The following is a 27333-nucleotide window of genomic DNA, read 5'->3' on the forward strand; positions in this document are numbered from 1 at the left end:
CATCTGTAAACTAAAGTCACTAGACTTCATTAATATCTATGTTCTGGTCTAGCTTTAACATTCTACGATTTTATGACAATACCTGATAAACACTGAAGAGCATGGGCTTTAGAGTAGGAGGGGACCTTGGAAATTATCTAGTCCATTTATAAGTCATATTATTATTATTATTCCAGTTATAAGGAAACTGAGTCTGAGAAAAATGACTTATCCAAGGTTATGGACAGTCTTCCCGTTGTGTTGTACAGGTAGTAAAATTCAGCACCAGGATTTGAAGTCAGGTCTTCCAAATCCATGCTGCCTAGAATACTCTCTGTGCATTTCCTAGTTCATTTCCTGGTGAGCTAATTCAAAGAACTATAATTTGTTAGCATGGCTGCACAGTAAGCAGTAGTGGGGTAAGATCTTTGGAACTGACAGAGTTAGAATTTAGAGAATTAGCAAAGTAAGTATGAACCTCTTTATGTCATTTTTTAACAATACATTTTTAAAAAACCTCTTATTTTCTGTTTCAAAATCAAAAATAAGTATTGGTTCTCAGGCAGAAGAGGGGTAAGGACGAGGCATTAGGTGTTAAATGACTTGCCCAGGGTCACCACACAGTTAGGAAGTGTCTGATTCCAGATTTGGACCCATCTCTAGGTCTGGCTCTCTATCCACTGAGCCACTTAGCTGCCTCTCTGCCACTACCCAGGATATATTCTTCATCCAAGAAAGAAATCTTCCTAAGGAAAACTTGAATTTCCAATCTTTCTCATTGAATTCTCTGAGAATGAATTCTCAATGAATTTCAATGTCTTTGGTATCTTTTACAGATACCAAAAGAAAAACTCAATTGGGCCCTCTGTGGGTTCCAGTGGCTTGTGTTGTGTTTCTTTGTGGTCTTTTCTGTAAGAAAATTACACCAGTTTTACTCCACTGGAAAGAAACGTGCTTACTATTGGAAAGATTATAAATTTGCCTAAAAGCCACTGTGAGTTTTTACAGTTTTTAAAAATTAGAAGAGACTTGGTGGAAGATAATAGATTTAAATTTACCTGTACATCTGTAGTTCTCAAACTCTCCCCTCCCTTTTCTCGTGGTACTGTTTGAGATCAGAAATCAGAGCTTACTGAGTATATGAATTGGCAAGAAGGAAGGGGTCCCAGGCAGTCATCTTCCCCTTCCCCTTCCCCTTCTTCTTTCTTCATTTCCACAGAGATCTCAGGAGAGGAGGGGGCTTTGGGCCTCTACTGATACAGCAGCTACTACGACCTTCCTGATGCCAACTCAGGAAGAAGCAGCCAACGGTAGTTTGAGGTGGGGGCAAAAGTCCCAACATAGTAGCACACTACAGCATGCACTCTTTGAGTCCCACTGCTGCACAGTCACACACTGCACACATTAAATGGGACCAGCCTCCGTTATTATCTTTGCCGAAGAACTAAATTATGGTTATTTTGTTTTTGCTTTGTTTAATTACACATCCCTTTAAATAGAACTAACCCTTTCTCCGACCACAAACTGAATGTACTTGCCTTCAGAAACAAGAAAAAAGAATTTTTAAAAGAAAGAAAAAAAGCAAGCTGATTGAAGACTATAAAATAAGCCAAAGATGACCTAACAATCTCTTTTTATTATGGTAAACAGAATAACAAAGAATGATTCCCCCAGGATTAAATGGAAGCCTGCAAGTTGTTACTATGGGAGCCACACTATTTGTCTTATTTTGCTCCCCTGCTGGTGCCTCCCTCCCTCCCACCCACTCCCCCCCCCCTTTTTTGGCTTTGTAGAAATCTGTAGTCCATGAATAGGCCATAAGGACAGTCCTTCTTAGGAAAAGAAACACTAAATTAAACACCAAAATACCTCCTCTTCTGATCCAGTTAAACTATTTGGGCACCTTCTCTGAAGGAGCAGCATGGTATGGTAGAATGAACATTATTCTAAGTTCAGATTCTGTACTTGATTGAAATGTGATTTCTGAGCCTCAATTTCCCTATTTGTAAAATAAGTATAATTTTATGTATGTCAAAGGGTAGTTGTTATGAGAAAGGGTTATTTTATAAACTATAAAGCACTATTTAAGTAGGGAGCTATTTCTTATTCCTTCTTCCTCCCCACTCTGCCCTGAGCCCTCCCCAAATGGAAGGAAAATGCTCTGAGAAACAGCAGCTCACCTGAGAGGTTCTGTCCATCAATACCATTAGTTATGTTTCAGCAATCAAACCTAAGGAAGAGATCCTATGATAGGAACAAAGATATCCTCAATCTCTGTCTCTGTCTATTTGTCTGTCCCTCTTTCTCTCTTTTTCTGTCTGTCTCTCTGTCTCTGTCTCTGTCTCTCTCCAAACACAATGACCAAACATTTTCATTTTATTTTTGTTGTTTTTTTTTTCAGTCCTGTCTAACTCTTTGTGACCCTATTGGGAATTTGATTGGCAAAGATACTGAAGTGGTTTGCCATTTCATTCTCCAACTCATTTTATAGATGAGGAAACTGTAGCAAACAGGATTAAGTGACACTTACTAGTTATGCAAACCAGGGCAAGTGTCTGGGAGTAAATTTGAACTCAGTCTTCCTGACCCTAGGCCCAGGGCTCTATCCACTAAGTCTTTAAGCTGCCACATATAAAAAAATCATAATATTCACAGATCAAGACTGAAGTGAGTGTTTGGTTATCCAATGCTACATTATTCAAATAGTTAATGGCCCTTTCATTTATGTAGGGGACAACTATGGGAACATCCATCACACTCTTCTGTGAATTAAACCTCAAACTTCCAAGATGCTAAACTTCCAGACTAGTATTGAGCATCTACTCAAAGTTTTCAGCTTTCCCATCCTTCCAAAACGCCACAATTAACCAAAAAAAGCAGGCTAAAGAAAAAAACAAAGCAACCAAAATACATTTATAGATGTAAGGCTTGCTCCACAGTCCTGGTTCATCATTTCCAAAGCTGGATGATATTAATGAAGTTTACTCCTGGTCATAAACATTTGGATGGTTACTGATGAAAAAAATCAGCAGGCCACATGGTCAGTCATGAGATATTTTCAAAGCATAAGAACATAAACAGCTTCATGTGGATGGGCAGGGGTCACAAGCCACTTTCAGGATAAAAAATACTCAAATCTCAAATTCTCAGGTTGCTGGCTGTGATATCACCAGATTTGCTTTAGTCAGTGAGTCAATATGCGTCCTAAGCCTCCCTTTTTGGAGGAAGAAAAGGCTTTTATATTGTGAACTTAATCACAGATAAACATAAATATTTCAAGATACTAACAAGAATAAAGAAAAGGAAGGATTACGTAAGAAACTACAAACTTCTGTTGTATAGTTTGATTTTTAAAAGATAATTATTAAGTTTAACAAGCGGTGACAAAATTGTTCTACTCGTGTACCCTTCTCTGCTTTTTTTCCTGTGAATGCCATTTTCTCCAAATTTATTTCTATCCTCTAATTCACCCAACCTGAGCAAAAGGCCTCTCTTATGCCAAGTAGGTTTAGCTTTAGTCAAAAAGAAATTGAACACATTGGCCATGCCTGACTCTGTTCAGAGGTACAATGAACAGACAGAGTGTTGGTCTAGAGTTAGGAAGACCCAAGTTCAAATCCAGAATCAGACACTTACTGAGTGGCCCTGGGCAAGTCATGTAACTATATGCCTCAGTGTCCTCAAATAGAGATAATATTAGCATCTATCTCCCAGAGTTATGAAGAACAAATGAGATAATATTTGTAAAGTGCTTGGCATATATATATATATGTATGTGTGTATGTATATATACACACAAATGTTTTATATATGTATTTGTTAGCTATTATTAAATTGTTCTCTTGGTTCTGCTCATTTCACTCTATTTCAGTTTATACAAATCTTTCTATTTTTTCCTAATCTGTTATAGTCATAATTTTTCATGGTGCAATAAAATGTCAATATGATATAACACAATTTGTTCAATCATTCCCCAGTTGATGGGGCATCTATTTAGTTTTCACATCTTTGATAGAGTAAGAATTGTGTCTATATACACACACACATACACTTAATTACACAATTCTTACTTCCACATATATATATATATATATATTCCGTATATATATATACATGTTTGTGTGTGTGTATGTATACACACATCTATCTGTGGATCCTTAGATTAATTGATTGACTTCCTTCCTTCCTTGACCTTCCTGTAGCATATACCTAACTAGTAAAACAGGGTCAAAGGGTATAACCAGATTATTGACTTTTAAGGTTCCATTTTTACCTGGTTCAGAAGATGGCCTATGTATGATCATTTTTTGCCCTCCTAAATGGAATTAAAAGTTCTTCAGCAAACCTACATTCTATAAACTTAAAATTCTCATTCTGACAAGTGGTTTTATTTTCAAAACAACTCTTCTCTCAACCAACTTTCTACTGTATCCAGTGCTTAGCACAATGCCTGGCATAGAGAGGTGCTTAATACATGTATATTGGATTGGACTACACACAGAAGAGTCAGGGAGAGGGGAGTCATTTTTATCAGATAGTTTTTAAGAGGAAGTTCTGGAATGAAGGCTAACCTTATTTTAAAGTTTAAAAAAATTAAAGCACAGTAAAGTTCAGGGATTTGTGGATATCAAATTAGTGGCAGAAACCATCACCCAACACCTTTAAAGAGTTTATAAAATGATGGGTAAAATAGTGTTTATACACACACACACACACACACAACCTTGCACATAGAATTACTGAAAATATTAACAACAGATCAATAGGTACAAATACTAGCAGTATATAAACTTGGAATATGCAAGTATTGAAGCAGAGTAGTGAGCAGTCTGATAGGGTCAATCACAGAAAGCTAGTTCTAAATATTTTTCTGAAATATGGGAGGGTCGAGGACTACAGGAAATCAAAGGGATATCAAATACCAAAGTGTGAATATATCTTATGTGGTAAATTATCTTGGCTTAGAGCAAAATGTCTAAGGGAGAAAAGAGTGAGAATAGCATTCCTGAGAATTAAGGGTTGGGATAAGTGGGCAGAATGGCCTCAAAGGCTAGACTGAGCCTCAGATTCAAAGATACAGGTTAATTGTTCATAGTTTGCCTCAGCAGTCTCACTGTTGGCAGGCCCCAAGAAGGTAAATGACAGAAATAAAGGACTCATGTACATACTGCAATGTTCATAACAGTGCTACTTGTAAATGCAAAAGGCAATAAGTAAATTATATGCCCAACAGTTGGAGAAGAGTTGAACAAAGTGTGCTATGTACAATGGACTATTACTGAGCCATATAAAGAATGAAGATTACGAAGGATTCTGAGAAATTTTAGAAAATCTATATAAAATCGTTTGGAGTAAAGAAAAAAGTCCTTTCCTTCTCCCCAAACATTCTCTCTTCCCTTGGTTTCTCTAACACTGCTCCTTCTTGGTTCTCCTTCCACCTGTCTTTGCTGGATCATCCTCTTCCTCCTGCCTTGTTTTGTCCCTTGGAGAATCTCAGTTCTCAAATCTCCTTTAACAGGTAATCCCCAAATCTATATGTACAGTCCTGAGTTCTCTCTTGAATCTAGGCCAGCATTACTAACTGATCATCTCTACTCAGATTTTCCAAAGGCATCTCAAACTTAATTGAAATGGAGTTTATAAATCACCACCCACTACCACCCATTCCTTTTCCAAATTCCCCCTATTTCTGTAGAGGGCGTTCTTCTCCTCCTAATCACCCAGCTTTGTACCTTCAAAAACATTCTGGATCTTTCATTATCTGGCTCTCACCAAACTTTATTTATTTTTTCTTTTTTTAGTTAACTAACCTAACAATTCTCCTTGTGCCCCAATCTATCACCAGTTTTCATGCTTTCCCACAAGTGGTTTCCCATGATCTTCCCTGGAATTCACTTCTCATATCTGCCTCACAGAATCTCCATATTCCTCCAGAGCACAGCTGAGATGTCACCTCCTAATACAAGGCCTTCCCTGAAGCCCTCGGCTATTAGCACTATCTTCCATCTGAAATTACTTTGTATTTACTTACTTATGTATATATTGTATTCCCCTGGAGAATGTGAGCTTCTAAATCTGAGTCTTTCACTGTTCCAACTGGGAAAAGGGCTCTTTGTGTTCAAGGAATTTGAAAGTGAGGAGGAGATCTGATCGGTTTCTCCTGCCATTTTTTAATTCCTTCATTAGGCAGCCTTTCTAAATGAGTGATGATGTGGCAACCCTATGGCTGAACTTGGATGGAAAAAAAAAAGAAACTCACATATAAGACTTGCATGTCCAAAGGAGATTTATTAAAAAATGTTCTTTACATCAGGATGGGGATGGGAGTGAGATACTATGTGCCTATAAATCTATATCCACAACAGGAAGATGAAATGGCAGTTCCACAGATGGGGGTCACGGGATTGTTACAAAGATGACTTCCTGGATTGCTCTTTTCTTGTATAGAAAAGGAAAAGTCTCATCCCTGATGTTTGTTAGGGATGCTCCTTCCTTTTCAGAGGTTCCAGAATGACAGGTAAGGAATACAGTGCTACCTATTATCTCTTCCAGTTTTTTACTTTGGAATCTTTAAGCACAATTGGGGAGTAGAAGTGAGAGCCTGAAAGTAGAATATTCCCTGATGTGGTTGACAAGAAGGATGCAGAAGGTCTTATCTACATGCTATGGGGCTGTCTCCAGACAGATACTTTATCTATGGAGTCATTAAGCAAATAGGAGGAGATCTAGACAATCAATACTTATAGGATACATGCCAAATACCATAGGCATCTATCTTCCCAAGGAATTCTGTCTTCTCAAATTATTTGGCAAATGTCAGAACCATAGCCTTGGGTTACTCTCCCCAGGGAAGAATCAAAGACCTCATACAATGAGGTACTTGTGATTTTTTTTTTCTGGTTGGGATTCTACATGTGAAATCCAAACTAAGACGCCACAGGGGAGGGAGAACATTTCCAACACACAAATATCCTAACAAGGGAGAAAAGCATAATTTATCAATATAGTGATGTGTCAATGTTTGTCTATGGGTGATGGTTATAGAGTAAATCAAGTCACTCAGTTAAGTGTCCCCTATGTGCCAAGCATTGTGCTAAGTTCAAAAGCTAAGTCAATTGACCTCCTTAGCTTCCTTTAAGTCCCCACTCAAATCCCACCTTCTACAGGAAGCCTACCCTGAACCCTCTTAATTCCAGTGCTTTCCCTCTTTTAATTATTTCCTCTATTCTATTCTATTCTATTCTACTTATATCCTAGATATAGTTTGCTTTGTATATATTTGTTTTCAGGTTGTCTCTCCTGTCAAGATTATAAGCTCCTCGAGAGTAGAGACTGTCTTTTGCCTCTTTTGTATCCCCATTACCTAGCATAGCGTTTGGCACATGGTAGATGCTTAATAAATGTTTATCAAATGAATGAACAAGCAGCATTTATTAAGTACCTACTATGTGTCAGCCCCTGTGCCAAGCTAGGAATACAAAGAAAGACTTCCCCTTCTCTTAACCAGTTCCTGCCTTCAAAAGGTTCACAATCTAGAAGGGGTTACAACATAGAAACAACTATATACAAACAAAATATTGACAATATAAACTGAGGGAATACTTCAGTCTCAGGCAGAGAAGGCCCTTGAGAGTTCTGAAGAATTTGGACTTTTCCATTAGTCCTCACAGTCCCCAGGACAGAGGTAGCTGGCAATGATGTCTGCAGCATGAGCTGAGAACAAACTAAGCAAGATAAAGAAAATAGATTCAGGGCTCTATAAGGAGCCCAGCAAAAAAAAAAAAAAAAGCAAAAATGAGTATTTCTAAGAGGACCGTCAAAGCTTGAGCCCACCTTCTCCTGGACTCTGTATTTGTGGGAGAGTTATTAAGACTTGGGGGAGTGGGTAGTAGGTGTTTTGACCAACTCTTCTTACTATATCATTGTAGTAAATATCACTGTAGTCTTTCTAAAAGCTAATTAAGTCTGTCTGATTAAATGATATCAAGAAACGATGGGAGGCATGCTGGCAGGGGCCTTTCTATGAAACATAAGAAAAATCACCCCTTTGCCCTTACTCTAAAGGTGAGGTTTATCACTTCAAGTGGGAGTTGGGACAGAAGCTCCGAAGCATGGACTTCTGTGTAATGTAATACATGTCTGCATACAAATTCCATAGTATGCCATATTGATTTATTTATACTCCCCAAAGCAAGAAAGGACAGTATTTGTGGTTTTAAAAACTCCAAGAAACAAAATAGTATCCTTGTACACATTAAAGAAGAGTTCACAGATAATACAAAACCAGGTATCATATGGAAAGCCTTGGGGAAGAAGATAAAGATTGGTTGGCCCAGCCATAGTTTCTGAAGGGCAGAACTTTTTGTCTCTCTGCATCCCTGGCATCTAGCCCATACCAGAGATTATGCACTGGAACATAGTGAGAACAAGTGGAAGAGTTACAAAGACCCACTCTCCTGATGGGTGACTGCCTCTCTGAAAATGTTATTTTAGAAAAACTGTCATTCCCTGTCATCCCTGTAAATCCCTTTTCTAGAACCATGAAACCATAATCAAATGAACCCTGCCATTGTTTTTGGAAGAGATGTGTCAAGCTATTCCTCAGTGACCACACTCCACACCCCCAACTCCTTTTCCTACCAAGCTTCCTTTGTCTTTAGTTTCCTGCTTTAGAATGTAAGCCCTTGAGGGCAAGGACTGTGCATTTGTAGCTGCTTCATTTATTCACTCAGCACAGTGCCTTGAGTATAGTAGGTATTTAATATTTATTGCACCGAAAATTTTCATAAAGACAAATATGTAAACAAAGACAAAACTAAAGTCATATATTGGATAACAATGATAAATTATAAAAGTTAAAGCACTCATCCTGCCTGTCACTTCACAAGTGGTAAATGACAAAAGTCCTAAGTGTCTCAATGACACTATTAGATAGTTTTGCCTAACTTTGCTAGAATGTATTTTGTTGGGTGATTTTTTTGTATCTTGGTGGAATGTGTCTGGATTTTAAAAAAAAGTGTTAATTTAAAAAAAAATAAGCTAAAGGACAGAATAACAATACTTTCCAACCACTAGGTTACTTTAGTCCCTGTGATATACATCTCTTCCTTTCGTTCCATTCTTCAATATTCCCCATCTTCCAAAGTCCCTTCCAATCTATGCTTCCATCTCCCCAATCAAGACCTCAACAAGGATGGTCTGAAATAGTAATCATCTTTAATTGAATTGTTAAGGATGCCTCCACCCCCTTCTCCATCTTCATAAGGATTTCTCCTGCAAAGATCTACTCTTTCCTTCTCACTCTCTCATTTTCATTAGTAGCAGTTGGCAAGACATTTCTTCAGCACCAGGTAGACCTCCCCAAGTCTAGAAAATGACAAGTAGAAAAGGAAAAGAGGCAGGAGGTTCTAAGAGAAGTACAAGGAGCCAGTACTCTTGAGTAAGATTAATATATAAAATCCTTGAGTTTTTTACCACAATATAATATCCCTCTTTAATCAACTTCTCAAATCCCTTTGCTTTTAGTCTTCTCATTTTTAATCCCTAAAGCTAATTAAATTTAACAAATAGTGCCTCTTTTGTGCAAGGTAATGCACTAGGGGAGAGGCATGAAGAAAAATGAAATTGTCCCTGACCTCAGAAAGCTTCCTAGGGAGTGAGGAGGAAGGATACTTAATGTAAACAGATAAGAAAATACAAAACAGTTGAGGAGAGAGAAACATTACTAATAACATGATCTTAAAGCTAACTGCTAATCTACCTTGGTAAGCATTTAGCTCTTGTTGATTTGAACCTATTCTATAATGAAAAAGAAGCAAAGCTGGCCACTCACATGACATAGCTATCATAACTGGAGCTATTTATAAAATTTCCATTCCTGGAAATTTTCCACTATCACTGAGCCTGGCTGTCACTTCTGATTTGTTTGCTTGTGTAAGTTTGCTCATTTCCTGACGGCCCTATTCCTGGGCTATTTAGTAACTTACAAGTTCATAGGATCAATGAGCTAGAGCTGGGAGGGATCTCTGGGGCCTCTTCCTTATGGGTCATGGAAGCTAAAGGGGTACCTGCAGCAAAAAAAAAATAACTATTTGATTGGCTTTTAGAAGAAACCCAAGCTTAGGAGAAGTCAACAACATTCACTTTTGTCATTGGTCATGCATTGGCTATCTCATTTCCACTTCTTCTTCTCTTATTCCCCCCCACTTCCTAATTTGTTGTCTTATAGGGATGCTATTGAGCAGGTAGCTGGTAGAGTGAGACAGCTGGATCTAGAATCAGGGGGACTCATATTCCTGAGTTCAAATCTGGCCTCAGACACTTAATAACTATGTGACCCTGGGCAAGTCAATTAACCCTGTTTGCCTAGTTCCCTCTCTAAAATGAGCTGGAGAAGGAAAAGGTAAACCAGTCCAGTATCTCTGCCAAGAAAAGTCCAAATAAGACCACAAAGAATTGGACATGACTAAAACAAATGAACAACAAGGCACTCACTCCATTACATTTTCTTAGTCCACCTATTCTTCCTTTCTACCTTCCTGACCTCTCTTATATCATTCATATCATCCTTTGCATCTCTTCCATTAACTAGTCCCTCCTCCCAAAACTAGTACCCTCCAAATGGGTTAGTTCAGATTCAAGTCCCAGAAGCATGAGCAACTCAAGACTTTTCACATTTCTGTTTCTAGTAAAGATGAGATGAAACAAACTTCCTAGTGGAATATCTAGATGCTGGTAGGCAATCCTAAAATTCTGTTCAAGCTCCGTTTCCCTCATAACTGTCTATACTAGGCTACTGAGGATGGAGGAGAGAAAGGATGTAGAAGACTGATGATACTTAATTACATGAAGTTGTGAGAATGGCAGATGGGAGTCAGAAGTTCTGTTCTTGACTCTGTCGCTTGGCTCATTCTGACCTGAGAAATGGCATTTCTCCTCTAGAAGTGCAAGGATTTTCTGGCCACAGAATGCAGAAGGATAATTTTTCTCTATCCTGAATTACATTGATTGTAACTAGATTGTAAATTCCTTGAGGGCAAGGGCTGCCTTTTGCCTCCTTTTGTGGCTGGTTTATATGTGATTATTAATCAACGTTTATTGATTGACTGACCAACTTAGTGCCTGTTGATATTCCGGGATTCCTGGACTAGAGGATGACATCTCATCAATAACAAACAGTAAGTAGCTGGGGGAACACAAATTAAAATCTGATTAAACAAACTTTCATCAGTCACCTGTTGCAGCAAATGACTTATGATGGATTAGATATAGACTCTGGATGGATTCAAAGTCACTCAGTTTTATACTGGCAAAAGCCAGTTAGTTTAAATATTGTTCTTTGGTAGTTTCATTCACATATGACTCTTTGTGACCCCATCTGGGGTTTTCTTGGCAAAGATACTAGAGTGGTTTGCCATTTCCTTCTCCAATTCATTTTACTGATAAGGAAACTGAGACAAACAGGGTTAAATGACTTGCCCAGGATTATATAGCTAGTTAAGTGTCTGAGGTTGGATTTGAACTCAGGTCTTCCTAACTCCAGGCTAGATCTCTATCCACCGTGCTACTAAAAGTTTCCTACTTTAAATATTTAGCATTGAAAACCAAGTAGGGGTGCTTCAGAAATACAAATGTGTATGCTGGACCTCCTCTCTGGATTACAGGCTGTAATCAGAATATGTATGTTTGTGGTGTAAATGTAAAATGAACTAACTCCAGAACCAGAAGAGGGCTTTGGTTCAAATTTCTTACTTGGACAAATCACTTAGGATCTTCATCTGAGTTTCTAATCTGCTAAATAGTAATAACAATATATTTTTTAAATGTTACCTCCTATCTTAGAATTGATAGCAGAAGAGAGGCTAGGCAACTGAGGTTAAGTGACTTGCCCAGGGTCATGCAGCTAGGAAGCATTTGAGGCCAGATTTGAACCCAGGTTCTCTCAACCTCAGGTCTGGTACTCTATCCACTTACTGTGCTACCTAGCTGCCCCTAACAATATATGTTTTGTAAATAATTATTTTGTAAGTTAAATTACATACATGTGGGCTTTGATTACGTTGAAGGGCATTATGAAGTGTAGAATAAGCTGACCTTGGAATCAGAAGTCCTAGGTACAAGTTTCACCCCTGACCTATCCTGGTACCATGGACCATTCATCTGATCATTTAACCTCAAGGGTCCAAAGTCATTTCTCTAAAACTGCAGGGTATAGAGGAAGTACCAGTCTGTATTGGCAGAGCAAATTTATTCACCAGGACTTTTCTTTACATAAAAATCACACTTCCAACTAAAAACAAACAAACAAAAAAGATGAACATGACTGTTTTTGGTGGTACAAAATGATTACAGTTAGGCAAGTGGCTGAAAAGTCTTTCACTAACCCTTAATATCTTTCCTTTTTAACTTTCATCTTTTAAAGGAAAAAAACTTTCTGCCCTAATTAAAACCCCTAAAAAAAGCTTATAAACTACTATTTCCTGACCTATAATTAAAATTAATTCTTCTTATGGGAATATAAGAGCAGAAAGCCTCAATTATGATTAGTACATGAAAACAGCAGGCTATCTGACCTGGTAATAATTGAGGGGAGGCAAAACATGAAGTCAAGGAAATCAGATTTTCCCTCTATGACCCTAGGAAAAAAAGAACCTGATTTCAGCCTACTCAAGTATGAAGCCTATGTTGCCTCATTACTATCTCCTCTTCCCTGCTCCCAAAAGAAAAAGTACAATCAATTAAAGCATCATCTTGCTACTCCGTGTGTGTGTGTGTGTGTGTGTGTGTGTGTGTGTGTGTGTGTGTGTGTGTTTATCTCTCATAGGGACAGGAGGTAAAGGGAAAAAATAGAAAGCTCCATACATGTACCTTAACAATACCAAAGCAATAAATATCTATACAAAGTCTGGGCATAGAAAAAGCTGCCAAAGACTAGTCATCCCAGTTCAAAGTAGTAACTGTTCCTTTCCCAACTTTGTAGCCCTGGACATTTCACATTGGAATCACTACTATCTCACTGGAGCCCCCAGAAGTGGCACAAAATTCCGCAGCACACATTAAGAAGGAACTAAAAAAAAAAAGAGGAAGAAGGCAAAGCACTGATTTTGCAGTGAGGAAATCTGTTTAAATCCTGATTCTGACGCTCTAGAGCTGGCAGAGACCCTTAGAGTCCATCTGATCCAGGTCCCTCATTAGACAGATAAGGAAACTGGGGCTCAGGAACTCAATCCAGATCAAATGTTAGAGCTCAGGACTACAATCAGGAAAACTTCTCTTCTTGAGTTCAAATCTGGCTTCAGACACTTACTAGGTTTGTGACCCCAGGTAAGCCACTTAATCCTGTTTGCCTCAGTTTCCACATCTGTGAAATGAATGAAGAAGAATGCCAAGAAAACTCCAAATGGGGTCACACAAACCAGATACAACTGAAATGACTGACCAGATCAAATGCTACACAAAGAAACTCATCTCTTTTAGTAACTGCAACTGAAAACAATGTTTTCCACACCGAACTGAAAAACAGCTTTGGAACATAAGACCAGGGAGAGATCTGTTAAGCAGTTTGCCCCAGGTCCCTCAGGTTGTAAATGACAAACATAGACTGAATCTAGGCCACCATCTTCCCATCGAACCATGATGGCTGAGCCTGGGCTGGTTACTTAGTCTTGCTTGCGTTTCAGCTTCCTCAAGCTTCCCAATACTTTTTCTACCTTTTCATTGGTTCAGTAACTCACAGGATTATTCTAAGGCAAAGACTCTATCAAGATTAAAGTGCTCTCTTATCCACAGCACTGGTATTGAATCCAAGTACTGACAGGAAGTCATTTCCAGGTGACCACAACCATCTCAACTAAGAAAACAACGTTAGATGGGGTACAGAAACTAAGAAATACTCGACACCTCGATACTGACATCCCTAAGCCCCGGTGAAAGACGTCTGCAACTCACGAACCTGATCAATCTAATCTTCTACACCTGGGCTTTCTGACACCAACCGAGGGAAAACGAGAGAGAGGGAGAGAGGAGAGAGCTCAATAGTCTCTTCACCAGCTGAGAAGATCCCTGAGGTGAAGAAAACACCGACAACCAGCTCTGTGAATTGCTATAGGCTCCAAAGGTAAAAGAGGCCTGCTGGGCTTCCTTAGCCATCCATCGTAAGGCTTGCTTTAATCACTTAACTACATTATCTCTTCAATTCCCCACAGGAAAGAAAAACTGAAAGGGAGAGGCAGAGAGAACATAAAATAACATCTAAAGGGGGAAAACATCCCACTGCTCCTAACAACCTGGTTCCTCAACCTGTTCTCACCCTTTACTTGCTGTGGGGACGACGTAGCCCCATGGGGTATAGAGAAGTAGGAGAAGATTTATACAGGGCTTTAAAGTTTACCAAGTGCTTTACAAATGTTATTTTGTCTTCTTCACAACAATCCTGGGAGGCAGGTGCTATCATGATATCAGATTCCATCTGAGGAAACAGAGGCAGATAGTGGTGAAGCAACTTGACCACGGCTTGTAAGGATCTGAGGCCAAATTTGAATTAAGGTCTCTACTGAATTCTGTGTGCCACCCAGCTTCCTTGGAAGGGAAGCCAGGTGATAACATTTTGTCAGCCCTGGGCTTAAGGCTCAATTAGGAACGAGTGTCCTGAGCAAAAAACTTGCCTCGGTTTCCTCATCTGTAAAATGAGCTAGAGAGGAAAATGGCAAACCATTCCAATATCTCTTGCCAAGAAAACCTCAAATGGGGTCATGAAAAGTCAGACACAGCTGAAAAATGGCTGGACAACTTTCCCAAGCACCATATCCCAGCAAATGGCTTGGTTCATTTTTACATCTTTGGGTCCAAGAACCTTTTAAACAAGCAGCAAAAAACCAGTTTACACAGTATATCTTCCTCTTTTGTTTCTGCTTACCACTGACTGAGCAAATGTCCTTATGCCACCACAGTCTACCCTATTCCAAAGACACTTCCCTTCTCCCCCCCCCCCTTTCTCACTTCCTGAAATGGCATGGAGATGGGGGTAGCCAGGGCAGAGTCCTACCATCCCAATTCAGTGGACAAGGGGGGAGGCATGAATGGAAGTTATAAAGATCTCTAAGCTTAAAAGCTCCTAGTCTGATCCCTGAAGCTGTTTTTCAGTCCAATGCTGAAAGCACTGTCATTATAGATAAAAGGGATGGGTTTCTTTTTGCAGCATCTGGCATGACTATATCCTAGTAAAACAGGGGTGATTAACATTCTATAGAAGCTGAAATCTAAATGTTTAACTGGTTATACTAAAATTCTCAGCCTCTTTAGAGTGAGAGACATGGAGATAGAGGCAGAAAGAAGAGTGATTCAAATGATGCCCATTTCCTCTTAACTACCAGGATCTCTGCCAATGCCTTTATGCCTCAAGACAAAAATCTGCATTAAGAAGAAAGACAACCTATTCAAGTCATACTGCCTAGATTGGTCTTCTTCTCCAGAAAAGTGGAAAAGAGAAGAGGAAGGCTTGAGAAGGAACAAGGCCTCTCAGCAAGTTTTATTTTTTAATTAAAAAAATTTTGCCCTCAGCAATTTTTAATTTTTAATTTTTTTAATTTTATTTTTTCTCTCGGCAATTTCCTTTTTTCTTTTTTAATTTTATTTTTTCTCTCAGCAACTTCTGTTTTCTTTTCTAATTTTATTTTTTTCCTCTCAGCAATTTCTTTTTTTCTTCCTTAATTTTATTTTTCTCGGCAATTTTTTAATTTATTTTTTTTCTTTCAGCAATTTCTTACCAAAAAAAAAAAACTCTCAAGAATCTCATGGTAGCCTTTAAACTCTTTGACACTGTCTCACAATAACCGCAATGGTTTTCAATCAGTTAATATTTATTAGGTGCCTGCTATGTGCCAGGCAAAGTGATAAGCATTGGAAATACAAAAAGGGGGGAAGGCCAGTTGCTCTGCCTTAAAGGAGCTTACAATCTAGTAAGAGAGAGAGTATGGAAACGATGGGGGTACATACAAGACAGACAGGAAATCATTAACAGAAGAAAGGCACTGGAATCAGGAAGGGTTGGAGAAGGCTTCCAATAAAAGATAGGATTTTAGTTGGGACTTAAAGAGTGAGCCAGGAAGGGCAGGAGTTCCAGGCAAAGGGACAGCCAGGGAAAGTGCCCAGAGTCAAAAGATGGAGTGTCTAATTGGTGGAACAAGCAGAAAGCCTGTACACCTTGGGGAGTAAGCTGTAAAAAAATTGGAAAGGTAGGTGGGGCTTGAATGCCAAACAGAGCACTTTGTATTGGATCCTGAAGGGGATAGGGAGCCACTGGAATTTACTGAGAAGGGCAAAGGTGATCTGGTTGGGCCTACACTTTAGGAAAAACACTTTGGTGACTACGTGGAAGACTGCCTAGAACAGAGGCTGGAGGCAGGAAAGCTACTGTAATGGTCTCGGTGTGAAGGGATGAGGGCCTGCACCAGAGCAGGGGGCAAAGTCAGAAGAGAGAAGCATGACTCCTCGGTTAAAAGTCCGAAGAACTGGGAAGATGGTGCTGCCTTCCACAGTAATTGCTTTCCCCCTAGGTTTGAAAAACATAAAACAGCAGAGAAATAGATTCTTGAGTTGCTAAAACAACATATTTCTTGGAGTTAGCCTACCTGGTTGCCACTAAGTCCAAAGTATGCTATTTCCTATTTTAACTTTTTAAAGGTTTGGAGAGTTAGTCTGAGGCTGCTAAATAGGCCTCAAAATTTACGACCCGATTTAACATTTCCCTTCTTCACTTCCTCCCAAAAATACCTTTTTGAGTCAGTGGCCAGCCACCCACCCTATGGAAAGATATATGGCAAGAGAGCTCTGATGATACAAAAAGAGAGTCATCTCTACCAAGAAGCAATGGCAAAAGTGAAATATAGTTTTTTGGTTTATAAAATGTAAAACTCAGGAGAACCTATCACCAAAACAGTGTTAAAGAAGAATAGGAGAGGCAGTGACATGGTTCAGTGGATTCAGAGCCAGGTCTTAGAGATAGGAGGTCCTGAATTCAAATCTGACCTTGGACCCTGGGCAAGTCACTTAACTCCCATTTCCTAGCCCTGAGTGTTTTCTGCCTCGGGACCAATATGCAGTATCAATTCTATGACAGAAGGTAAGGGTCAAAAAAAAGGAATAGGAAAGGGGAAAATTAATGAGGATGAACAGAATTCAGGGTAACTTAGACCCCTCAAAAACACAAGGACAAATATCTACTGTACCTCTATGTATATGTCATGCACATCACAGCGTCTGTCCCTATGCTAGGCAATTTAGCAAAGAAAAATGCATTAGAAATGGCTACTGTGACAATAATAATTATGTTGGGTTTGATTTGAGAGAATCATAATACACATGGTCATATTAAAAGCTGTTCACATTTACACTGTTCTTTATGGTTTACTATGCAATTTTCTCACAGATCTCAAGAAGAAAGTGGAGCAAATATTACCCCATTTTACAGGCAAAGAAACTGAGGCTTAGACAAGTTGCAGTGAGGCTCAGACTAGCTAAGATCACATGGCTTAGCAAGTGACAGAGCTGGGACTTTCCACCTCCCCCCTCCTCTCCAGCTCTGATTCCCTAGTTAACAGATATCCTATCTTTTTTGAAGTTTATTTTTAAAGAAGAGAACAAAGAAGTGACCTTATTATTAGCCCCTGCTAGGCCAAGAGTCACTTTCAGGAAGGTCAGTCAATCACAGGTCTGTGACTAGGCTAAAAAACAGAATAAACTTCTGAGGAGCTTTTAAGGGAGCAGAAGGGAAATCTTGACACTTGGTTCCATGAGTCATCAAATCTTCCAAGCAATTTAGGGACTCATCTCCCACATCAACAATTCTAACTTCTCCTTTTAATCCAGGGACCAAAAGGTAGAGAAACCAACGCACAGGTTTGGCCATACTTCCCTAAACCTGCTCAGCCACCCAATGGTCTCCTCCAAAAAGATAAGTATTCTCTAAATTCCCAGGGCCAAAAGATAAAGGTCTGAGAGTTTAATGCCAAACATTCACTCAGCTGATAAGAGAGCTTACCTATAGCCTCCCCAGTCAGGCAGGCACATCAAAGACTTGGTTACAGAGCTCAGAGTTGGGTGGGGAAGTGAAACCATTAGTTCTTAGCTAAAATGGGGGATATTCTTTGTAAAGGGATCTATCAGGCAGAGGACCTGAAGCTAGGTGGTGAGCAATTGACTGATGTGTGTGTAGATGACTCAGGAGGAGAGTAGGGAGGAGAAAGTGTTCTTCAAAGAGTAAATCTTTAAAAGAAAACAAATTATTCCAGCTCAGCCCATTTCTTCTGACTTTTGCCAAGTGCTCCATCAATCCAAAACAATAATTTGAACTCTTCAGTTAGTGCTTTGGGAGTGTCTCTGGAGAATTCTGGGTTACAGAGCTGGTTCAGCCATTCTAAAGGGTCAACACACTCTTTATTAGACCAGGAGTTCTTACCTGAGGTCTGTGAACTTGTGTATTTGGTTTTAAAATATATATATTGATACTTGTATTTAAATATAATTGTTTCCTTTGTAGTCCTGTGATTTTTATTTAATGCATTTAAAATCATTATTCTGAGAAGAGAACCATCGGCATCACCAGACCACTCCATTTTATGGGCTCCATAATACAAAAATAGCTTAAGAATCCCTGTATTAGACAAAAATGACATAGTGGCTCCAGCTCCACAAAGTGTCTACCATGTTCTGCTAGAATGACATAGACTGTCACATTAGGATTGGACCATTTAGTTCAAGCTGTACATCCATATAAGAATTCTTTCTACGACAAACTTCACAAGTGTCAAACCAGATTTGCTTGAAGACCTCTGAGGTGGCTCCTTTCACTTCTAAATAGTTCCAATTATTTAAAGTTTTTCCTTGCTAGACCTAACTCTCTCTTCAAATTTCACCTTTAAACATTATTAAGCCCTATTATGAACCAGGTACTGGGCTATGCACTGTGGATAAAAAAAAGAGGAGGTAAAAGACCATCCCTGCCCTCAAGGAGTTTATAGTATAATGGGGCAAATTAACATGCAAACAAATATGCACAAAGGAAACTACATACAGGATAAATAAGAAATGATTTTAAAAAAAAGAAAACATTGGAATTGAGGAGTTAGGGAAGGCTGCTCATAGAAGGTAGGATTTTAGCTAGAACTTAAAGGAAGTCAAAAAGGGTGGAAGAGACATAGCATTTCAGACATGGGGGACAGCCAGAGAAAATACCTGGAGCAGAGAGATGGAGTGTCTTGTTTGTAGAACAAAGAAAGCATTATCACTGGATTAAAAAGTACATGATTGAGAAGTAAGATGTAAGAAGACTGGGAAGGCAGGAGGGCATTATATTCTGAAGGGCTTTGAATGCCAAACAAAGTATTCTGTATTTGCTCCAGAAGGCAACAGGAAGCCACTGGCGCAGGATAAATCTAATTCTTCCATTTCAATGCCTTTCCAAATACCTAAAGACAGTCATTTCTTTTCTGGAATAAATATTCCCAGTTCCTTCAATGGATCCTTCTATGATGATGGTATGATCTAGCTACCCGTCACCATTTGGGCTACCCTCCCTTAGATGTTCTCTCCATGTGTTTCCTAGAATGCTTTACCCTGAATGGAATATTCTAAGGATGCTCTGGGGGACAGCTAGGTGGCACAGTGGATAGAGTGCTAAGCCTCAAGTCAGGAAGACTCATCTTTCTGAGTTCAAATTTGGCCTTGGACACTTATTAACTTCATAACTCTGGGCAAGTTACTTAACCCTGTTTGCCTTGGTTTCCTCATCTGTCAAATAAGTTGGAGAAGGAAATGGCAAATCACTCCAGTAATTTTGCCAAGAAAATCACAAATGGGGTCATGAACAGCAGAACACAACTGAAAATGACTGAACAATAACAAAGCTACTCCTGACAAAGGCAATCTCATCTTCCCTTCTACAACTAACCCTACCTAAGATTAAATGAACTTTTCTGGCTGCCCAAGCAAAATATGTTGAGCTTGCAGTCAACTACGTCAGATCTTTTTCAAATGATCAAGCTACATCTTCCCCACATCTTTCCTGCTCGATGCCCCATCCCACTTCCCCCCATCTCCTCCAATCTTCTGTTGATGAAATTGACTTTTTGGAAATTTGGGTTCAAATCCTGACTCTGGCATAAACTAGCTCAGCAAATCACTTAATTTCCTTAGCCTCGGTTTCCTCATCTCTAAAATATATACAAAATATTATAAAATAAAATATTTTATATGAAATGTCCCTGAATGTGAAGGTAGGCCTGGATCTTAATTGGAATCTTAACTTTACTGAGTTCCTGTGTGACTTTAAGTTGCAATCTCTTCCAGCCTCAGTTTTCTCACCTATAAAATGAGATCAGACTAGATTTTTGCTAAGGTACCTTCTACCTTTAAATCTAATAAACTCCACCAGAACCACCATGAAAAAAAAGTTTCTTAAACTTCAAAGAGCCATATAAATGAGTTATCAACAAATTAGCAATGATAATAATAAGATGTCTCAAATCAATACTTGGCTTCCATGTTCTTTCCTATGCTCTCCCCCAGACCCTCTTACTAGAAGGCTTGAAATGGGAATGTCTGCTTTAGAACTTTTAATCTATTCACATCAGCACTTCTCAAATGCCTAAATATTGGCATGTGGATCCCAATAACTCTGATTTTAAATAGGGTTCCTTCTTGAGATACCTTTTAAAATCTGTTTTAACTTTTAATTCAATTAATTAATTCATTTAATTATTAATACCTGAGAGAGTCCACCTTAATTAAAATGCGGTTTTGATTTAAAGGCAACAGAACAACTAAGACTTTTCTATTGCAGTTATGGTTCTAGCCCACATTCCTCTATGATCTTTGGTTACATCATAAGATCTAGAGCTCATAGGGACAGCAGAGATCATTTAGTCCAAGCCCCTCATCTTACATACAAAGAAATTGGGTCCGAAGAGCAAAAAGAGGGAAAGTGTGCAAGGATGCATAGGAAGCAAGTAACAGTTCAGGGATTAGAATCCAGGTCCTCTGACTCAAATTCAAGGCTCTTTATCTTGCCTCTGGCTCTCAACTCAGAATTCAATGAAGCTAAACAAGTTTCCCAAGTTGAGTGAAGTCCCTGAGAGGTTTTCAGAAGCTAAGATTTTAAATTCTAGGGGTTAGTTTCTATTATAGTAATGGAAGGAAGGGAAAACTGAACATTGAGAGCCCAATTCTGGGAGCATATGCAATAGGTCTGATGAGTTTGCTTCTGGATGTACCAGATAACAAGTAATTTGGAGGAGAAAGACAGTTTGTGTAATTATTTTGTGACTCTTACTGTGCTCGGCACTGTGCTAAGCATTTTTATAAACACTATCTCATTTGATTATCACAACCACTGTGGGAGGTAGGTGTGGTTATTATCCCTATTTTATGGATGAGGAAACTGAGGCACACCGCAGTTAAGTGATTTGCCCAAGGTCACAGAGCTAGTAAATGTCTGAGGCAGGATTTTAATTCAGGTGTTCCTGACTCCAGGTCAACCCTTATCCATTGTGCCACCTAGCTGCTTGAAGGAAATTCTTTCGATTGGCTACTGAGTCAGAAATGAATGTGTATAAAAAAGTAGTAAACAGGCCAAATCAAGCTCCTTCCTTCCCCTATCCCAGGAGCTATAAGGATGAGGCTCTGAGCTCAAGAAGGCTGGTGTCCTTCCTCCCCTGGCCCAGCCCATGAACTGTGTCTGGGATAAGGTAATTTCTACCTGTATCTTTTTTCTTTGGATATAGGACCTTGTAAGAGCATGAAAGTCTGGGAGAGTCACCAGCCAAGCCTGAGGAGCAGTCTCCTTCACCCAGCTAATAAATCTACCTAGCGGTTAAGACATAGGACCATGCAAACATGGGAACTTATCCATCTACCAGAAGGAACTCCGTGTAGAAATGGATTCACTTTAAGATGAAGTCCACTCTACCCAAGGACCAAGATGGTAGAGGAGAGAATGTGTGCTGGTTTAGAGAAATGCTTATGTACTTAGGATATTATTTTATCTTCTCAGTAAATATCCCTTTATAGAAGCTAGTTGATGTTTACTTATTACTCATCGATGATGTTGAGGAGATAACAATTGGTTAAATGATATTGGGATAATCATTCCTGGAGACTGACATTGGAGGGAACACATCAGAATGGGAACTTCAGTTGATAGCATTTGAGGAATCCCATTGCTCGTCAAAGGTACCCCAAAGACCTTGAGAGAGAAGACAGAGCAGTATTCTGGCTCTGGGGACCTAATCTACCAGGAGGAATGTGGGCTGGGAGAGCCGAGTCCAGAATCTCCCTCCATTAGCATTTTCATCTCTGCTGACACCCAAAGATAACATCATGCCTATTCCACTCCATCAGAACTCTTTGACACAAACCTCGTGTGACCTGCACTTTTTTATGTCAAATTTAACCTTGTTCTAGGAATAGGACTTTTGGGATGCATGCCAAATCTTTCTCAGCACGCAGGGAAGAGGAATGCAGGAATCATGAGAGGCAAGAGTGACAGTCCACAGGTTTCTTAGGTGAGAGAGGCACTGATGTGCTGGTGCTACAGTTCCCTTCATTAGTCCTAATACCCAGGAGCAGAGAGAGTACAATAAGTAGGTCTGTGAATTACTTGTCACACCCTACTAGCCTCTGCAACTTTCAGCCAGGGTAGAAAGTAGGCCTTCGCTAGGGGAGGCAAATGACTTTCAAGAGATTCACGGGGGCCTGGCAAGAGAATACTCATTAACTCACCAACATCACACCCATCCCTGCCCCAAGAGATTGGGGGAGAATTCCCCTAAGGTTACTAACTTGCATTTTCTGATGCACCAAGTAGATGTACTCATATGGGGCTCATTTCTTCAGCCCCTGGACCAGCCTACAAAAGCTTGGCTTTGGGGGCCTTAGGAAAGGAGGCATGCCAAAGGGTATCCCTCTAACAAATACCTCGGTGCCATCTGCGTCCTACTGCAGGAGCTGCCAAAGCTGCTCTTGTCCACAGCACCACAGTTTGCCTGCCTAGGGGCTCAAAGGCCGCAGTTCCGTGGGTGTGCAATCAAAACCTGATTATAAAAACAGTCTGTGGTCTCTCTTGTGGTTCTGAATCTAAAATGCACAGAGTAGGAAGATTTCATTTGGTTTTTCAGCTCCAGTGAATAGAAAGTCTAACCACAAAGATACTTAGAAAGGAGGTGGGGAGGGGTGTCATCCAAGAGGAGGTATGGGAGGGGGGGTCATCAGACATAGTCCCTTCAGTCCTGGAAGACCAGATCCCTTAATGACAACAGAAATTCAACTTAATTCAGCAGCTGAAATCAATATACCCAATCATATCCAAAGCAGTCAACTTCCCTTTTGCCTGTGTTCCGAAAAGAAAAAACATAATTTAATCTTTCTTTTCCTTCTCTTCATCTGCATACTGAAAAGAGGAAAAAAATTCCACCATTTAAGGAAGAACCACTGAGAATCAGGTTATCTGCCAAAAGAATAATCCCTTCAAGCCCCATTTCCCAAAATGCCACTCCAGAGTTCCCTGGCAAGGTACCTTGGAAGACTGCGGGAGGCCAGAATCCTACCTGCAGTTCCTTGTCGGAGTACTTCTGAGGGTTTTTACTCCCCTGGCTCTTCTTACGGAGTTTCTTCAGCTCAGCCTGACACTTGTCAAGGGCATCCCCTTTGCTCCTTTGCTCTGTCTGGTATTTCTTCAGTGCGGCCTGAGAACAAATGACAAAAAAACAATGATCCCTTTGCAGCCCAGTATTGTATCTCTGAGGATCAGTTGAGGATTTGGCTCCTAAGGAGCAGTTCCCATCCAGGATCTCTCTCTGTGGTCTGCAGTTAATGCCCCAGGCCCTACAGATCATTAGGGAAAGTTGTTTGTTCAGCTTTGAGGCAAAGGAGACAGGAGACATGATTTAAATGAGGATTTCAAATTCTCTCATCTCCCAAGTTCTGCCACTAGGTGGGTGGGGAGGAGGAATGCCCTCCTTACTTGGTTTCTTGGTAACTTCTTCCCTTTAAGGCTTGGCTTTAAAAAAATTAAAAAAAAATTATTTTTAATTAAAAAAAAAAAGGCTTGGCTTTCCTGATTCTCACAGTTAATTAGTGATCTTCCCTACTAGGTCCACCTCTTCTTCCTCGAAAAAAAAATACTTTGCATTTATTTTAGATTTGTGTTGTATTTTCATATCACTATGTAAGCTATTTCTCCTAAGGAGAATGCTGAGGTCAAGGGATAACTCTCTATCCCCAGTGTTTGGCACACAGTAGACACTTATTAAGTGCTTATGTAATTAAAATGTCTGTTGAAATCGAATCAGCTATCCTACAGATCAGAGCCCCCCTTTGAACACTGCCACAGAGACCTTGAGATCCTACCTTGCACCACTACTGTGACCAATATTTCATGTTAAATTCTTTGCAACAAGGATGAATGAAAGGTCTCACACCTGGTTTGAGAGGGGTGGAAGTGAAGGGAGGAGGCAAGGAAAAGAACATAGAAAAATTAGATAGGACCATGGAAGGGTAAAGAAACAAACAACATGTAGAACTGAAAGAATAGCCAAATTATTCATTGAGCTTTTATTGGGGGGCGAGGGGAAGATGTGGCCAAAGGTGGGAGGAAGGAGAGGGTACTTGAACCAAAACAAAGTGGAGTCTTAGGTGTTTTGACCCACAAAACTACAATGCGGATTATACTACAGGTACTTGGTTTCAAACAGGCAAGAATTTTAGGAGGCTTGAGGTGGAACCAACCCACTTGTATGGGAAGCTCATAGGAAATTGAGAAACCTTCAGACTGGGGGAAGGATTTAAAAATAAAGAGTCAATAGAACCTCAAACAATTCACCTAATTATCTGATGGGGGAGGGGGAAGGGGGGGAGAGAGAGAGAGAGAGAGAGCGTGCGAGAGAGAGAGAGAGAGAGAGAGAGAGAGAGAGAGAGAGAGAGAGAGAGAGAGAGAGAGAGAGAGAGAGAGAGAGAAATATAAATATAGTTTACTTACACTTAGGTACCTGGAATCTAATTCCACTTTCTGCTCCAACTGTGTGAGTAGTTCATTATGAAAAGACTTCAGCTAAATACAAAAAAGAAAACATATTGGAGCATTCCTTTAATAGTCAAGTCTAAGTAAATATTGCCTAATGATGAGAAAAGTCACCTGCCTGCTTGCTCATCCTACTGAGACAAAACCAGGAGAATAAAAAACAACAGACAGATCACAGAGTCAACCAGGACATAGGCCTTTTTTTAAAAAGCTAAATAATTTTCTTTAAGACAACCAATCCAGTTTTGAAAGATGAGTTTATTCCTGTCTAGATAGATAAGGAAAGATCAGCTGATGAACTTAGGGAGACAGATGGAGACCCATATGGAGCCAAGGAGACTGCTTGGAAAACGTGCAAGTGAGCAGGAGACAGGTTGACAGTTTCAGCATTTATCAACCAAGTTTAAGTGGCTTGATTTCACATGGATAAAAATGGAGACAGTCTTCTCTCCCCATTACAGTGCCAGCAGCTCCATGGAGACACTGATTAACTGTGAGAAATACCTCCAATATATAAATAGTGGGAGGAATGACCCCCTTACTCCAGACAACAGCATTTCTCACCAGGCCTTTCGATGCAACCCACATGTTATTTTCTTTGGGTTCTACTGTCTGCTACATTAGCCTTCTCTTTCTAACTAAGAGCTCAGCCATATTTCTACAGCTTTCTGACAGCAGCCCAATAGTTGGGCTCCTTTACAAAGTGCTTCCACAGACCAACAAACTGCTAGGTCATCTTCTGAGCCCCAACTTGCCTACTGTGTCCCCACAGGCATCTGACCCATCCACTCTCTCTCAGGGAGTCCAGCAAGTGGAAGCTTGATACTTACCATCTCTTCTAACTGATTCTGAATCTGCCTGTGAACTTCTGCCATCTGGAAGAGTACATCCCCTGAAAAGATAAGATCACAGCAGGGAAAGAAAAGAAAGGGGAGGGGAGAATAAAGGAAAGTTAAGTTAAATGCTCCAAGTTCTCTATATGCATCATATACAGCCACACATCTGGGACAGCTGAGCGACTGATACTAGTGGGATAAAAGGACTGACACCACAGAGTTCGTGCTTTGTAGTTGACGGTTCCAGGAACTGACTCACTGCTGTTTGGGGATTCATAAAGGACAGCATAATTCAAATGAAATTCTTGTTTAAGCCATGTGCTGGGCATGCTTCTTGGGGACAGGAGGATGTATTTTAATGCCTTCCAAGGCCTCTTCTAATTATGCCAGAAGAGAGATAAAAAGGAACAACATCATCACCAAAAATCAAAATATACTGTAGGAAGAAACAACTTGGGGACCCTGGAAAGTATGGATAACTTGGCATCCCCTTGGGTTGCTAGAATAGAGAACTGATGGAATGGAAAGACAGAAATTTATTGATGCCTCTGTAATGATGGGAAAGAATTCCATTCAATGCCTTAAAACAACAAATCTGACAAATGAATGAGATGGATATATTTCATATAAAAATGCACCAAAAAGTATGTATGTGCTTTATCTTCAAGTGGACATCTCAAACCCTTCACTGTCCCCTCCACCCCAACTTAGGCTCAGATGGGCTAATAGTCACTTTTGGTTGCCTGGACTAAAGAGAGAATATCTACTAAGACTAGTTAGTCTTCTCAGGGAAACAAGCTTCCTCAGTTCAAAGACTACGGGGGGGGGGGGGGTGGTATCAGAACACTTCATTATTCTAGTCTGCTGTTTAAGGATGAGAGAACACAGAAGGAGAAATGGAGATCGTGGCGCCTAGATTTCAGGGGAAGGTAGAGGGAGTAGGCAATTATTTCTAGTTCCAGTTGTTTTCTTGACGTCCCTTCAGATTTCTTTTATTAAAACTTCAAGTTTTAAGGTTTCGCCATGCATTAAGTTGGACATTTTAGTTTCCAACTAGAAAACACAAGAATGGGTTTGTCTTCACAGGCATTTGCCTGCTGAGGACTAATTACCGGACCTTGCCATGCTGCTGGAACTCTGCAACAATTTGTACATGGCAAGCAGGCAGGCAGGCAGTCGCAAAACCCTTCTGAGGGTTTCTAGTACCCAGAAGACTTGATTCAAGAGCAGGAAGGCCCCTTGGGAAGAATGGAACATTTCTTCCCCTCTCTCTTTTATGCACTTTTCCAGCACAGAAACACTTAAGAGATTCTGACAGTTCCTTGGCCCATTTGCAAAACACAGATTAAGAAATTTAAATTGTAGCTGAGCAAAAACTAACCACTGCTACAGGTTATTTCGATCCTGGATATTAACAATGGAGATTCCATTTAACACTTGTCTTAGCTA

General features: G+C 39.9%; 1 protein-coding gene across 8 annotated transcripts in view; it reads right to left on the bottom strand.

Moving 5' to 3' along the window:
* Window positions 1–27333, bottom strand: part of BAIAP2 (BAR/IMD domain containing adaptor protein 2) — a 166966-nt gene that overhangs the window by 46382 nt on the left and 93251 nt on the right. For all 8 annotated transcript variants that reach the window (XR_008916446.1, XR_008916447.1, XR_008916445.1 and 5 more), the window contains exons 4-6: window positions 25879–25940; window positions 25007–25078; window positions 23577–23714 (exon numbers count right to left, since the gene is read on the bottom strand). Coding sequence is in view for 5 of the 8 variants with exons in the window: in XM_056817364.1 (XP_056673342.1) it covers window positions 23577–23714; window positions 25007–25078; window positions 25879–25940 (272 nt within the window). In the remaining 3 variants the exon portion in view is untranslated. The remainder of the gene's footprint in view (window positions 1–23576; window positions 23715–25006; window positions 25079–25878; window positions 25941–27333) is intronic.

The sequence above is a fragment of the Monodelphis domestica genome, chromosome 2, assembly GCF_027887165.1.
Source record: "Monodelphis domestica isolate mMonDom1 chromosome 2, mMonDom1.pri, whole genome shotgun sequence".
Taxonomy (NCBI): Eukaryota; Metazoa; Chordata; class Mammalia; order Didelphimorphia; family Didelphidae; genus Monodelphis; species Monodelphis domestica.